At 36.0% G+C, this 16,333-nt stretch overlaps 4 protein-coding genes across 4 annotated transcripts; 3 read left to right on the top strand and 1 right to left on the bottom strand.

Annotated features, from left to right (window-relative positions):
* The first annotated feature begins 278 nt into the window (after positions 1–278).
* On the top strand, positions 279–2,715 carry LOC145612341 (LEAF RUST 10 DISEASE-RESISTANCE LOCUS RECEPTOR-LIKE PROTEIN KINASE-like 1.5). Its single transcript, XM_081667712.1, has 4 exons — positions 279–770; positions 1,503–1,906; positions 2,021–2,065; positions 2,416–2,715. The coding sequence occupies exons 1-4, from the start codon at positions 352–354 to the stop codon at positions 2,538–2,540; spliced, it is 993 nt and encodes a 330-aa protein (XP_081523838.1). The 5' UTR covers positions 279–351; the 3' UTR covers positions 2,541–2,715.
* Positions 2,716–6,962: 4,247 nt separating this feature from the next.
* LOC145610890 (uncharacterized) lies at positions 6,963–8,108 on the top strand. Its single transcript, XM_081666153.1, has one exon. It carries the CDS (start codon positions 6,963–6,965, stop codon positions 8,106–8,108), a length of 1,146 nt encoding a protein of 381 aa, XP_081522279.1.
* Positions 8,109–9,511: 1,403 nt separating this feature from the next.
* Positions 9,512–13,098, top strand: LOC145610889 (uncharacterized). Its single transcript, XM_081666152.1, has 6 exons — positions 9,512–9,642; positions 10,732–10,991; positions 11,068–11,191; positions 11,274–11,573; positions 11,667–11,783; positions 12,601–13,098. The coding sequence occupies exons 2-6, from the start codon at positions 10,738–10,740 to the stop codon at positions 13,096–13,098; spliced, it is 1,293 nt and encodes a 430-aa protein (XP_081522278.1). The 5' UTR covers positions 9,512–9,642; positions 10,732–10,737.
* A 2,365-nt stretch (positions 13,099–15,463) lies between these two features.
* On the bottom strand, positions 15,464–15,985 carry LOC145610030 (uncharacterized). The gene has a single exon (XM_081665274.1). The coding sequence runs from the start codon at positions 15,983–15,985 to the stop codon at positions 15,506–15,508; it is 480 nt and encodes a 159-aa protein (XP_081521400.1). The 3' UTR covers positions 15,464–15,505.
* Between the last annotated feature and the right edge of the window lie 348 nt (positions 15,986–16,333).

Below are 16,333 nucleotides of genomic sequence, written 5' to 3'. Positions count from 1 at the left end.
TTACAAATGTAATTGAAATTAATTACTGCACCATACAAATCTAAGTTACGTAAAGCTAGGCTGCTTATATTATTATGTGCTCACTTCTGGCAAAATAAAGCAAAAGCAATAAAAGTTAATAAATCAATTAAGATTTTAAACATTCGCAATACAATAAAGTGAATAAAGAGAACTAAAGCAAGTATATAACACAAATTCTTAGTACTATTAACTAATAATGGTGCTAAGATTCTTTGCTTCTAACTCTCAAACTTGACTCAAAACCCCAATGACACTCATGCTTCTCAACTTTTTTTGTCACACCAAATTAAAAACAAAACCAAAATTTTCCTTACACAAATAACAACCAAAATGAATTACCCTAAAAGTTCTACAACCCAAATACTCACTCCCCTAATACTAACAACCTTAGTTGTGTTAGTCTCTTCTCAATCATCCCTCTGCAGGTCGTCCTGCGGAGGGATTCCGATTAACTACCCTTTAACCATTGATGATGGGTGCGGTAGTCCATACTACCGCCACATCTTGGTGTGCTCTGGAGATGTCCTCCAGCTCCGGACCCCTTCAGGCCGGTACCCTGTGAAGTCGATTAGCTATTCGGATCCCCACATTTTGGTCTCGGACCCTCTTATGTGGGAGTGCAAGGATGAAGACCGGTTTCGGCCCACTAGACCCTTTAGCTTGGACAGCAGCACACACTTGTCTTTATCCAACCAGAATGAGTATCTCTTCTTCAATTGTAGCCCTGATAAGGTCATCATGGAACCCAGGTTCGGCTTATTTAATTAGCTTGCAAAATTATATTCTTGGCATATTATTTCATTTGATCTTAATTTGAATATAATGCTCACAAAATAATTAATTCTATTCCTAAGGTTTCGTTTACCATCAATGTGGTTTTTTGTTTTTTGGTTTTTTGTTTTTTAAAATCACATGATATACGAAGTATGTCATATAATAAATCAAAAATTAATCAAACTTATTCAAATCATGATAATTTTGAAAACTAACAACAGAAAAATGGAACACCTTTTTCTTGTTTCTAGTTTTTGGTTTTTTGTTTTCAAGAAAACTGAAATCTAAAAACAAAAAACAATGTCAAATAAGGGGAAATTCCCTGTTTCTCATGGTGAGAAACAAAATTTGTTTTTCATGAGGGCATTTTCGTGAATAAATCAACAACTTTTTCAATATTGTGGGATCCACAGTTGAATAAAGTTGAAAAAGTTGTTGATTTATTTACAAAATGCCCCTATGAGAAACGAATTGTGAGAAACGAATTCGTTTCTCACGGTGAGAAACTGGGGCTTCCTCTCAAACAAGTTATAAGAATTTTGTTTTTTATATTTGTCAATGCACAATGTCTAATTACGTAAAGACAGAAATATATGTAACAAAATTTTACATATTTTCTTAAAATTAGTATAAGCACTCAGACTATGCGAATAATGCAAATGTCAAAAATGTTACAATTATAACGAATTGAACATACAAAAATTCAGGCCAATGTTTTGCGAGAGGTTCCCTGATCGGTGTGACACTACGTGTGATCCCGCAAGCTACCTATGCCGGCATTTCCCACAATGTGCACCGAACAACAAGGCCTTAAGAGACCTCTCTTGTTGCTCTTACTACCCTAAGGCGACCGAATCCTTAAGGATGATGCTCAAGCATTGCGATACTTATACTAGTGTACATTGGAAGAGTGTTGGCGGCCTTGGCACCTCACGACCCTACGATCAAGTGCCTGAGTATGGCGTGAGAGTCGACTTTGAGACCCCGCTCACGACGAGCTGCCTTCATTGCCAGGACCGTGCTAAGGGAGGAGGTACTTGTGGGTTTAATACCACAAACCAAGATTTCTTATGTTTGTGTGAGGAAAGAAATGTCACTACTTATTGTAAAGGTATGTCCAATTACAGTACATATATATATAAAATATGTATAACAGCAAATATATTTTCGAACTCTTTAATATTTCTATGCATAATGGTTGCCTATTTGTGATATATTGTGGCAGATCATCGAGTTGAAAAACACAGTGGACATACTAAGGCAGTCGCAGGTACATACTATTACTTATTATTAGATTCAAATTAAAGTTTCCAATTCGGATAAACAAGCGCAATATTTACGTTTAATCACGTACATTTTGCACTATTCAGTATTCACACGTTACAAAACAATTTATAAACAATTTCTAGGTATAAATGTAAGGTAAGAATCGTGTCATTGTGTCTATTGAAATTTGATTAGGACATATGTGCTCGTGTTGTATTTGGTTTGAATTACCATGAGTAGATTTATCTCCAATTTATGTTTTGCTTGTTATGTTGTTGTGTCGTGTCAGAGAGTGTCAGCGACCCAATTTGACCGTAGATAAATAATTCTAATTTTAGTGTGGCGGTGTGATAGGAACGGTGACAGCAGCATCAATAGCAGGAGTAGGAATTGGGGCAGGCATATGGTACTTGAAGAAATTAAGAGCAACTGCACCAGTTACACATGGTGTCCAAACCAATGAGAATAGAATATTCTAGTTTAAACTTTAATTTTTAATAATTACTAGCATTACATATTATGGCTTCATGGTTTTTATTGTGCAGCAAAGAAAAAACCACATTTTTGGTCTCTTCTACATATCTATATGTATAATTCTCTTTTATTATTTTATTTATTTATTTATTTATTTTTTGTTTGTTTGTTTTTTTTTTTTTTTTTTTTTTTTTTGTTTCTGAGTGTATAAAAGAGGTCCTGATTTGCACCTAGTTAATCTATTATATTACTCGTGTCTAATAAACATCTCTTGATTTTTTTTTACTGACAAACAAAGAATTCAAACGTATACATACACCATATATAAGATTTTAAGGGTTGGTTTAATTCAAGGGCAACATAAGACATACAATTATACAATAGTAGAAATAAAGATGAACAAAATTATTTGTTACGTGAAACGCCACTTAAATACCATACAAACCTTTCGACACTTCAAAATTAAATCATAATGTACGTGCAACTATAAGTAGTACAGTAGCTGGCTAGCTGCACTGCCTACACATTCCATGATAGCTTTGCAATAATTTGTTGCAACCTCCGCAACTTTTTTATGGGCATAATTAAAAATGTTGCTATACCCAGCGTTTTCAAAATTAGTGGATTGAGGGGTATAAGTTGTTCAAAACCTCTCACAACCAAACACATAAATTAGCTTATTGGAGTAGTCAAACTTGTAACAATACTATATCCACTATAAGCTCTTCAATATTCTGTTGACCAAAAATATAAAAAGATTATGGCCGAAATATAAAGTTAGTGATACATATCTATATTTTATATATTGTGATTTAATGATTTAATTAACTACATATAAAAAACCATATTTGCCAGACCACAAATATTAATAAAAATTTCTACAATGTCATTCTTTAAAAATGACACCACAACTTGCTGATGTGGCAAAATTTAATTGGCCTGTATTTTGTATTTTTATTTTCATTTTGAATTATTTTTAATGTTTGTAATGTATTAAAATTGTATTCTTTTTTGTATTCTTTTTAATACATGTATTTTTTTTAGAAATACATAATTATAAATTATGAAAATCTAGTTTTATCATAAAAATTAATTTTCGAATTTATAATTAAAATTAGAAATCATAAAATTAAATTTGTTCGTCATCGTTCATCATTGTTCATCGTTCATCATCGTTCATCGTTCTTCGTTCTTCAATCATTTCATAAATAAGCCCCCCTTTCCCAAATCCAATTTTAATTGTTGATAATTTTGCAAATTTTAGCTAAAATCGTGATAAAATTTCGAAAACAAATTGTGTTTTTGCATTTTGTTTTTTGCTGTGTTTAATTTTAGGTTTTCGTTCATGAAAAAATCTCAACAACAATTGCATTTATAATTATTTGCAAAGGACGAATTCCACTTTAAATGGTTCGAAAATATGATTTATGTGGACTCAAATTGTGCAATTTGTCAAAGAACAAAGAGTATCAAGTTTGTAGAAGAAAAAGTGGTCGCATTTTTTTAACTACCGCAACCCCTGTTTGATCTGATAAATGTAGTTAAGTTTTCTCGAAATTGTTTTTGTGTTAGGTAATGACCTAAACTATATTTGGTCATTACATAGGAAAACAGTCTTTTTTATATTATGGTATTAACCTCATTATATTATGGACGTGACAAAATATTAAATTATGATATACTTTCTCACTCTAATATAATATACTTATATTTTTCCCCCTCAAAAAAAAAAATATAATATACTTATATATTGTTAGAAAATTATTATTGTTCATAAATATTTGCAAGGAAAGAATTCCTCTTTCAATGGTTCGAAAATATGATTTATATGGACTCAAATTGTGTAATTTTGTAAAATAAAGATATGCAACGTTTGTACTCTGTTTGTGGTTATGGCTTTTACCTGTATTTAATTTGGTCATTATCTAAAAAAATGTAGTTGTAATTTTAATGAAATCTTCTTGTACTTAAGACATATTATAGCGTGATAAATTCTTATCGTATTATTTCAGCAAAAAAGATTTTTAAAGTTATCATCGTATTATTAAGCACAAAATAATTTCGAAATCATGGGCATGTTGTTTAAGTATGTGTGAAAAAGATTTACGACCGTCAAAGTACTAAGATATGCGTTAGAATATATTAAAATATATTATGCCTTTAATAATATATTTGAATATATTCTAGATAATAGTGTATCTTTGTATTTACGGTTAGCATATATTTAGGCTCCTTATTCTTAGCTTTTAGTATCAATCTTAATTTGCATAAGTTCATAATGTCAACCGATATTGTTGGCAAGGTAATTGCCAAACAAACTAATATATTGTATGATGTATATATTGACGAATGGAAATCATCACGGAATCAATTTCTTTCAATATGTTGTTTAAATATATTTTTTGCCTTAAACAAATATTGATTTTTCCTAAATAATAAGAAAATAAACATGGTTGCTTTTTTAAAAAATTTAAATTGATCGTGATTGATATGCAAAAACCAAATATGTGTACATAAATACATAATACTTTTTTATTCACAAAATCAATAACTCTAAGTGACCTAAATAAATACAGGTAATTACCTAACCACAAACATATTGCAAAAATCGCAAAACACGATTCCGGATCAAACAGTGTGAAAAAAAAAACTCGAACTCTAAGTCGAAGAGCAAACCCTCGTTATCCATTGACGTTAAAAAAATTGAAAATTCTGCATTTTACATCATCATTATACACACTCCTAAGGCTTTTTTCAATCTCAAAACTATCAAATAACGTGATTTTTACATTAATCAAAATTATCAATCGGACCCTAGCTAAATGAAATTTGTACCCGAAGTTGGACATGGTTTTGGACGGAATTTTGGTTGGAATTTGGTCGGAATTTTAATTTGGGTGAAATTGTGGTCAGAATTTTTGTATGTGTTACGAATAGATTATACAATAATCAAAACTATCATGAATGAAGAACAACGAAGAATAATGATGAATTTTTTTTCTTCTAAATTTTAATTCTAATTTTATTTTCAAAAATGATTTTATTAAGATAAAAATAGATTTTAAAAAGCTATAGTTACGTATTCTATATAAAAAAAAACATGTATTCACAATTATACATACATGTATAGTATATTTAGGTATTTAAAAATAAATAAAAAATGGACCAATCATAACATGACACCTCATCATGTTATGGTGTCATTTTTTGAAAAATGACACAGTAGAAACATCCCAAATATTAAATGTTAATTCACCTTATAACATTGCACAAACACTACTGTACTCCGTATATACCAAATCAATTCCAACCCAAAGCGTATAGTCAACGTAAAGTTGTATTAGAAAATAATTTTTTGGGTCAAAAGGTCAACGGAGGAAGGCCATATATCGCAGTGTATCTCGACGGTTAGTTTTAAAGCAGTCATCAACAGGAGAACTACTGAGCACTTCAGCCCGCAATGCGGGATTAGGCAAGGGGACCTCCTTTCCCCCTACCTTTTCCTTTTCTGCATGGACATTCTCTCGAGAATGCTGACATTAGCAGAAGACATTAAACAAGTCAAAGGCTTGAAGATCTCGCGTCGCTCACCGTCGATTTCTCACCTATTTTTCGCAGATGACGCTATGATTTTCTTTAAAGCCACAGAGGAGTCTTGCCAGTGCATTGGTGACATTCTTCACAGGTTCGGCAAAGCTTCAGGTCAACAACTGAATCTTCAAAAGTCCTTTGTGAAATTCTCCCCAGGAGTTGCTGAAAGTACAAAACTTGGTCTAAAAAGGATACTGTCGATGACCGAGACTCAAAATATGGGAATCCATCTAGGGGCTCCAATTGATATACAGGGGAAGAAGAGTGTTTCCTTTCAGTGCCTGGTGGACAAGGTTTCTGAAAAAATCATTTCGTGGGCTTCACTACACTTGAGTCAACCGGCAAAGCTTGTCCTCATCAACACTGTGTTAGTAAGCATCTCAGCTCATGTCATCAAATGTCTTAAACTGCCACAGAGTATAGCAAGCAAGATTGACTCTCTCATTGCTAGGTTCTGGTGGTCTAACAGTGGTAACAAAGGGATGCACTGGGTAAGCAGATCGATTATTCAGCTTCCAAAAAGCATGGGAGGATTAGGTATTAGAGGATCCACAGGCCTTAATAATTCTCTTCTCTTCAAACAAGCCACCCGGATGCACCTCAACCCTCAATTATTAATCTCAAGAATCCATAGAGGGTGTCCGCCTTGTGGCTTGTGTAATATGGCAAGGTCATATGAGAGGAAAGGTAACCCCTCTTGGGGAAGGGTTAGCTTGGGGAGAGTTATTGAGGTTTTCAAGAAAGGTTTTGCATGGAAGGTTGGGAATGGAGAAAAGATCAATGCAATTAGTATGCCTTGAGCAAGAGGGGAGATTCCAGCAGTTAACTCAAGACAAATGTTGAGAGATGCTATGAGCTGGAAGGTTAGTGATTTTATTGATGCCCAATCTTCAACTTGGAAAGCGGGGAAAGTTAGGGAGTGTTTTGAATGGGGAAGTGCAAAATCCATCCTATCAATGGAACTTCCAACGGGACCAAATGATGATTACATTTACTGGAAGCATCATCCCTCGGGTAACTATACGGTGAAAACAGGTTACTACTTATGCTCTTCAGAGCCCGAAGCTGACAGAGTTAACCTCAACATGAATGAACAGAAGTTTGTTAAGCTCATTTGGAGATTAAAGATCCAACCTAAATGGAAAATTTTCATGTGGAAATTGTTCCATGATGCTATGGCGGTCAAGGGCAACTTAGCAAAAAGGGGGATTCACATGGATGAGGTTTGTGACTATTGTGGAGAGGAAATTGAAGACAGCCAACATATATTTCGTATGTGTTTTCTAGCAAAGGAGGTCTGGGGGAATGGACCCTTGACTATTTGCTCTGATCTTCCTGGGTTTGACTCGATGAGAGGTTGGATCCAGCACTATATCCTGCTTTTTTATAGCGAGGATGGTATACATGGTGATCGTATTCCAAAGTTCTTAGCTACCTTGTGGGGACTTTGGAAAGCTAGGAATGAAGAAGTCTTCAGAAATGTGAGAAGAAACCCAAGTCTAGTCACAGCTCTGATTAGCAGAACACTTCAGGAACATGGTGTCTTTACCACGGGGACAGTAAGAGACACTCCATCGGAAACAGGAAACGGACCGGATCCGTGTGCCCCTCCAGGGTTCTTCTGTGTCCAACTCGGGATTGATAAGTCTGGATTTGCTAGGTTCAAAGTGGAGGTGGACGGCGCATGGGAAAAGAAGACTTCAGTATCGGGTATTGGGTGGGCTGCTATAATCGGGTCTGGCCCGAATGTCATTCACAAGGGAGGTAAACATGGGACGGCAACCTCGGCCTTGCATTGTGAGGCTTGGGCTTGCTTGGAAGCTCTGATATGGGCTAGAGACAGAGGAGAACAAGAGGTTATGATCCTTTCAGATGCTACCGGCCTCATCAACAACCTTCAAGGTAACTTAAGTAAAGACATCTTGGACAATCAAAGCTATCAAGGATACAGGGAAGGCTTTCCAGAGATGTGCAATTATTAAGGTTAACAGAGACCAAGTTCAAAGGGCTCATGACATTGCAAAACAATGTCGGGTCACTAGATCGGATTTTATGTGTAATACCTAGTTTTTGCCTTTTCTTTCGCTCTTGTCAAAAAAAAAAAAAAAAAGATAATTCAATTGATTTAGAATGAGTACAATTCATTTCGTTTGATTTATTCATTATGTGCCTTTAGCTATGTTTGGCAATTTGTGGTAGTATCTAGCTGATTGTATTAGATGTTAGCTGCCGATTGATTATACTAGCTAGCTGGTCAGTTGTACCAAAGACTTCGTGAAAAAGTGTTTGATAAATAATTGCTAGTTAATAGCTAGATATTATATGAAATGACCAAAATATGGCTAATGTGATCGATAATCACAATTAATATAGCGAAGTAGTCATATTAAATCTAGCTAATTATGATAAGATAAACTTGAATGTTATGACGAATTTCCCCTGATTAGAATGCACAATTTTTTGTATGCGGCAAGGGTTACTCGAGTTGTCGGGGTTACTCGAGTTGTCGGGGTTACTCGAGATTCTCGGTCAGGGGTTGCTTGAGTTAGACCAAGTAACCCTGACCGAGTAACCTCTCGAATAATCCATGACCAAAACCCTCGAGTAACCCCTAATGGGTTGACAGAGTAACCTCTCAAGTAACTCTTGACTGAACCCTCAAGTAACCCCTGATCAATTCCTTCATTAAACCCTGATCGAATTACTCGAGTAACCCTAATTAATCGAACTCCTTAAATAACCTCTAATCGAGTAACTACAGTAACCCATGACCGAGTAACCCCTCAAGTAACCCTTGACCGAGTAAACCCCTCGAGTAACCCGTTTCCAAACCCCTCAAGTAACAACTTACTAAGTAACTCAAGTAACCCTTGATAACTGAATAACTTAGGTCACTACAAGAAATAGGTCATTTTGCGACGGAAACCTTGCAACGGACTACAATTCCGTCGCAAAAAGGGTTAATTTGCGAGGGAATAAATTCCGTCGCAACTTTGCGACGGAAACAAACTTTTGCGACGGAAATTCCGTCGCAAAGTTTGCGACGGAATTTATTCCCTCGCAAAAGTTTGTTTGCGACGGAAATAATCGTCGCAAAACAATATTAAAAAAAAAATAAAAAAAAAACATTTTGCGACGGATTCTGCGACGGAAATTCCGTCGCAAAAAGTTTTTAAATTTTTTTAAAAAAAACTGAAGTTTCGCTGAAGGAGAGAGAAAAAGAAAACGAAGAACAGAAAGAGGAAAGCGTAGAGAGAGATAGAGGAAAGCGTAGAGAGAGAAAGAAAATCCGGCCACTTCACCGCCGCTGTCGCCACCGGAACGACCGGAATCCGGCCACTCACACCTACTAACGCCCACCCCCTCCGTTCACTCCCACTCACGCGCACTCACGCCCACCCACGCCACCCCCTCCGTTCAAGCCCACTCACGCCCCTCCGTTCGCCGGCGGTGTGCAGCCACCACACCACCCTCCTTCCGGCAGCCGGATTTCCGCCACAACACCCTCAAATCCCGGTGAGTATTCCACTATCCCCCTTTGTTTTTGTTTTCAATTTAATTTTAATGTAAACCCTAACTTTTTCTAATTATGTTTTTTAATTTAATTTGTAACTAAATTTTATTATTTAATTACTTGTGTTTAGTGTAGTGTAGTTTAATTTATATTGCAATGTTAGAATTAGTTTAATTTTTAAGATATATTGCAATGTTAGAATTAGTTTAATGTATGTTAGTTTAGTTTAAAATATATGTTAGATTAGTTTATAATGTATGTTATTTTAGTTTAAAATATATGTTAGTTAGTTTATAATGTATGTTAGTTTAGTTTAAAATATATGTTAGATTAGTTTAAAATATATGTTAGATTAGTTTAAAATATATGTTAATTTAAAAATACATGTTAGTGTATGTATGTTTATTTGAATGTGGGTAATTGTGTGTTAATTATATGTGTTTCATCACTTGCTTTAAACTTGTTTAAATTAAACAATTATGGTATGTATGTTAATTATATGTGTTCCTGAGCCTTAGACGGGACCGAGTGCAATGGTGGGCTGTGTTTAAAACACATGCTAGGTCGGATGTTAATGCCCCAGTGGATGACCAGGTGTTGCAGGCAATAGCAGCTCAGGAACATTCAACACTTTGTCCACCAGATGATATCTTAGGTTATGACGACGGTGATGAATCTGATGGCTCTGACTCCGAAGACGTTGTACTGATGTCTGATGAATCAGATGGTGAGGAAGATGAATCAAGTGTTGGTTCCAGTGACAGTGATGAGGATAGTTTGGGCGATGTCATATTAGACGATAGTAGTGATGAGTACAGCAGTAAATCTAGTAGTAACAAGAATATTGATGACAGTAGTGATGAGAGTCTTGATTAGGCTAACAATGATTCTGTCGTTGTATTCAATTTGTTGTATTAACCTTGTCATGGTTGGTGTCATTGTAAGATCGAACACTCTAGACAATGAAACTTAATTTTTGCTTTTGGATGCGTATCTTGGTTTAACTGTGATTTAATTTGATGTTATATTCAATTTGATGTTATATTTGTTGTTAATTGAAAAACCTATCATGTGAAATGAATATGATGCAGGTATCAATGGGTAAACGGGGTGATCCGAAGAAGAAATCAAGCAAGAGCAGAGAGTTTCCTTCTTATCACTTGCAGGTTCCTGTTCCGGTTACCATCACCGAGGATGCCACCAGGTTGGGTGACACTCAGGTACCCACCCCTCATTCAGAGGCGGAGCCGAGTACCGTGCACCGTTCGAGTATGGATACGGATGACACTCAGCTTGAGCAACCTAGCTCAACCGGGTCTAACATGCCGGTGTTGGAACCTTCTATGCTCTGGTAAGATTTTAAATGAAAAGGGAAAATTCTGATTTGTTATTCATATAATGCTAATACAAATACCCTTGTTTCATAGGTTTGATAATGACGCTGTAAAGGGGAATGTCACTGATGTAATTCAAGGCTACTACAAAGCTCCTTGGAAGAACTACAGCGAGGTTGAAGGTCCCACCAAGGAACATTGGTTCACCTTGTTCAAGGTATAAGTTTAACTTATAAATAATAGGTGTCATAAATTTAACCAAATGAATATGTAACTAATAGAGTTTTTTGTATATTCAGCAACATTACAGTTGGGCACCTGCTTTGGAGGGGCAAGTGCGTAGGGCGTTTGATACTTATGCTGCAACTCGGTTGCGACAAATGTTCTACAACGTCACTAAAAGGATGGGAGGGAGAAAGCCAGACTGGATCTCAAAAGACATCCACAAGATGATGATGGATATTCCCCAAGTGGATGACGTTTACAAGAAGAGGTCAGCACAGAACAGATTGAACCGACGATCTGGCTCTATGGATAATGAAATAGAACCGACCCATTTTCAAGGTTCCATCTCTGCGGTACAACATGCAAAAAAGCTGGTAAGTTGTTGTATAAAAAATTGAATGTACGTATTTATATGTGCTTAATTACATTTGTATCTAATAATACTGTTCACTTGTTCACATTGCAAGGCGGCAAAGAATCAAGGGAAGCTTCCATCAGCACCTGATCTCTTCTTGCATACACACTTCAAGGAGGTGCCCGGGAAAGGGAAGGTTCCTGCGAACAAAAGAGCGAAGGAAATTGCGGTAATAACTAGTTTTCGCCCATTTTCAAGCCACTTGTTTCCTATATTGCCACTTATGAACTATTTCAAGCCTCGAACTCAAGTAACTATGTTAGGTAGGTGTATTATGGTCAAAATAAGCTCATTTGATAACAAATGTGAGAAATAGGCAAGTTAGAACCAAAAACGCCCCATTTTCGCCCATTTTTTCTAGTTTTAGGACCTAGTGAACCTATATTGCCACTTATAAACAATTTCAAGCCTCAAACTCAAGTAACTATGTTAGTTAGGTGTATTAAGGTCAAAAATAGGTTCATTAGATAACAAATGTGAGAAATAGGCAAGTTAGAACCAAAAACGCCCCATTTTCACCCAATTTTCCTAGTTTTAGGACCTAGTGAACCTATATTGCCACTTATGAACTATTTCAAGCCTCGAACTCAAGTAACTATGTTATTTAGGTGTATTATGGTCAAAAATAAGCTCATTTGATAACAAATGTGAGAAATAGGCAAGTTAGAACCAAAAACGCCCCATTTTCGCCCATTTTTTCTAGTTTTAGGACCTAGTGAACCTATATTGCCACTTATAAACAATTTCAAGCCTCAAACTCAAGTAACTATGTTAGTTAGGTGTATTAAGGTCAAAAATAGGTTCATTAGATAACAAATGTGAGAAATAGACAAGTTAGAACCAAAAACGCCCCATTTTCACCCAATTTTCCTAGTTTTAGGACCTAGTGAACCTATATTGCCACTTATGAACTATATCAAGCCTCAAACTATTGGTTCTCATTCTTTATTTTTATTTCTGCATTGTATATCCTTTGTTTGTTACAGGAGGCGTACCAACACAGACAGGAGGAATCAAGAACCCAGGGTTCCCAACTGTCTGAAAATGAAATTTTCTTTGAGGCGGCTGGTGGTCGTAATAAGAAGGGTCGTGTTAGAGGTCTTGGTGTTGGTGCTGACTTGTACTACGGCACATCTAGGGGACGAGGATCGGGTTCTTCCAGCCAATACGTACCGTCGGTCATAACTCAAATGCAGGAAAACTTCCACAAGGAGTTGAATGAGAGGGTGGAAGCAATTGAGAGCCAGATCGATAGCCGTGTGGCGGAACAGCTCGATGCTCGAGTGGAGGCTCGAGTGGCAGAACGGATGGCTGAAATCGAGAGGAAGAACAAGGAGTTCTTAGAGGAGTTAGCCAGTAGATTTACAGGATTGACCACTCCTTTCACTTGTTCTACGATTCAGCCTCAGATTCGAGACCCCAGGAACGACCCGGGTGGTGGTGGTGGTGGTGGTGCAGGCCAAGGACAGCCAGCTTGTGTTTAGTTAGGTGTCATTTTTCGATTTTTGTATATGGATGACATTGTAGTTTAAAAAATTATATCATGTACCGTACTTGGTAGTTACGGCTACGTGTTGTATATATTTGAATTATGTTAGGGCGTGGACTTTTTGACTGAAATTATTTTAAATGCACGTATTTTATTAAACAGGATTGCATGAATACAGGTTCCAGGAAAACAAAACAAAATACAAAAAAATTAAACAGGATTGCAGGAATACAGGTTCCAGGAAAAAAAACAAAATACAAAAAAAAAAAAAATTAAAATTACAATAACTTTGCGACGGAATGTAATTCCGTCGCAAAATGGAGTATTTTGCGACGGATTATTTGTGACGGACTATTCCGTCGCAAAAGAATCCATTTTGCGACGGAAATACATTCCGTCGCAAAATTTGTGACGGAATATTCCGTCGCAAAATGATTCCTCTTGCTACGGAATTTTCGTCGCAAATGTTGTTTTCAGCTACAACTACCTTTCCGTCGCAAAATCCGTCGCAATTCGTTTTGCGACGGATATTCCGTCACAAAAGGACTGTTTGCTACGAAAGTTCGAGCGACGCCATGCCTGTGACGGAAATCCGTCGCAAAGTCACTTTGCGACGGAATTTTGCCAGTTTGCGACGAATTATTTCCGTCGCAAAACGGCCCTTTTCTTGTTGTGGGTAACCCCTAAAAAAATAATTTGATTAACTCTTGTCACACAGTGTGGCCTACTGCACAGTACATACCAAAAGGTTGCTGGATTAGAATAGTTCGTTGCAACTTTTGATTTACACTATATTCACGCATACAATTTACTTTGATTAGTTTTGGTGATTTACACTTAATGGAAAACATAATCATGCTGACTTTTTTCTTTTTCTTTTTTTTTTCTTTTTTTTTTTTTTACAATCATGTTGAATCTTTTAGATGTGTCTCAACTCTCAAGACATATGGAAACATTATCAATTTTTTATTATTTTTTTTTTAATTTATTTGATAATTATATACACATGTATATTAATGGTTGAAAGTTTGAAACTATGAATTGACAAACATATACTTGTATAAAAATAAAAAAGTTATAACTGTAGGAGTTTATAGGTACTACGCAGCGGAAATAAACATGAATCATATTCATACAGTACCTAATCCAAGGATCTAATGCATAACACATAAAGAACACATAATTGTACCTTTGAAGCGTGATTCCACGTGCGATCGAGCAAGAACAAGGGAGATAAAGAACCTCAAGTGTGATTCCTCTACTTGGTCCACGTGCACAGATTAAGACCTCCACTAATGCTAGTTAGTTGCAATTGAAACCATCAATTGACCTTCTACGGAGAAGAGCGAGCAACGAACCACCATGAACCACCACGAACACCATACGCGCCACCTAGGGTGGCCGGCCGTATGGACGAGGGGAGGAGAGAGATAGCCGTGAGTTAGAGAGAGGATTAGGGTTTTGGGATTGGTTGCCTTGATGTCAAAATTCACTGTGTGAATTATGACTGCTTACTACAAACCCTAGGCATAGATCTTATTTATAGATCTCATCTCTAAATAAGAGCCCATGTCAAAAGCCCAAAACCTAATTCCAATCTAACTATGCTAGCCCAATCCAATTCATGATTAGTTAATTGCTCATGAGGCCCATTAATGACCTCTTACTTGCTTAACCCAATACCCTTGTGTGTGACCAATATAGGATCCATTCTAAAGGGCTTTGGACCATTTGACTAGCCCAAAGATCATCTCTCATAGTCTAGCAACAGAGGATGACGCCCCAATAGAATGAACTTATTATCTCCATAATAGTGATCCTTGATATATCTAGTAATTGCACTTATCGAAGACATAATTCCTTCAATAACAAATTCTAAATAGAGGAAGTATACGTAGTACTACCTTCGGTCCAATTTACTCGCAAAAAAGGAATATTTTATGTCTCACAAATAATACCCCTTTGTTGCGAGTAATTTGGACCGGAGGTAGTAATTAATAGTTGTAGATGTATAAATAAAAGAAGTATTTATAACTTTACACATCAACATTGAACAGCACTTCATTCATCACCAGAATACATAAAATTTTTATTTAATTAATTCATATAATATACGTAGTAATAAAGTGAATACAACTGAAAAGAATATAACCAATCTTAATTATTTGCCAGAGCTTCCACCAACCTAGCTAATAGCCAGAATAGCTCAAACTCCTTTATTGGCCCCAAACAATTTTACAAATTAATAAATATCCAACATGTATGAAAATTATCAACATTAATCAAAACTAAATTAATTATATGCATCCATATTCTTTACCAAAATATGATATGTAACGTAGCTAGGATATAGTCGTGTTGGATAATTGACCCTCATCTTCTTCATATATGCTTGTATCATTTTAAGCATAGCTACACATTCCATAGTAGCAAAAGCTCCCTTTCTTGCATTTGTTGTGACAAGCACCACAATTCTTTCTATCATACCAAAGGTTAATACATCTCCCATTGCAACAAACCTCGGGAAATCTGCATTTTCGTCCACACATTCCACAATTTAGGTTATCGGTTTTGACATTAACACACCTCTTCCCACAACAATCGCGGCCTGGACTCCCTTTAGTATGACAAACCCTAGGGAATTTATCACATGTCAAACGGACACGTGCACCAGTACCACCAATCACTTTGTATGGGTTCATCGGATGTTTTTTCTTTGAATTGAGAAACTTACTCGATCCTTTATAGGAATCAAATGTTTCTAATTCTTTACCTTTCTTATCATTTTTCTTATTCTCTTTTTTGGATTCTGCCGAGGAAAGAGTAATGAGAAGGGCCATGAGAACGGCTAAGACAATCGCAAACTTCAGGGATGCCTTCATATTTTCTTGACAATTTGAATAAGAAAGATATTATTGGTGGAATGTAAGCTCTAAGAGGAGCTTATTATAAGATAAAAGATGATTGTATGTTTTGTGATTTTTACAATTATGTGAACTATGTATATATAGGCAAGAAGTATAACACATGCATGCATATAAGTTGTACGCAAAGGGATAAAATTCAAGCGTTTTAGGCGGCTTGAGCAATTAGTGGAGTGGTCTTAGTCATAATAAACCAGAAATTTGGTTTGTGGAAAATATATTTGACCTTATACGTCAAAGCTACTAAGATATGCCAAGTAACAATCAACCATATAATATAAGTCGCCAAAATCGGAATAATATTAT

The sequence above is a fragment of the Chenopodium album genome, chromosome 24 (assembly GCF_948465745.1).
Source record: "Chenopodium album chromosome 24, dcCheAlbu1.1, whole genome shotgun sequence".
NCBI lineage: Eukaryota > Viridiplantae > Streptophyta > Magnoliopsida > Caryophyllales > Amaranthaceae > Chenopodium > Chenopodium album.
The sequence above is the reverse complement of the archived record's forward strand: the minus strand, read 5'-3'. Positions and strand labels throughout refer to the sequence as shown.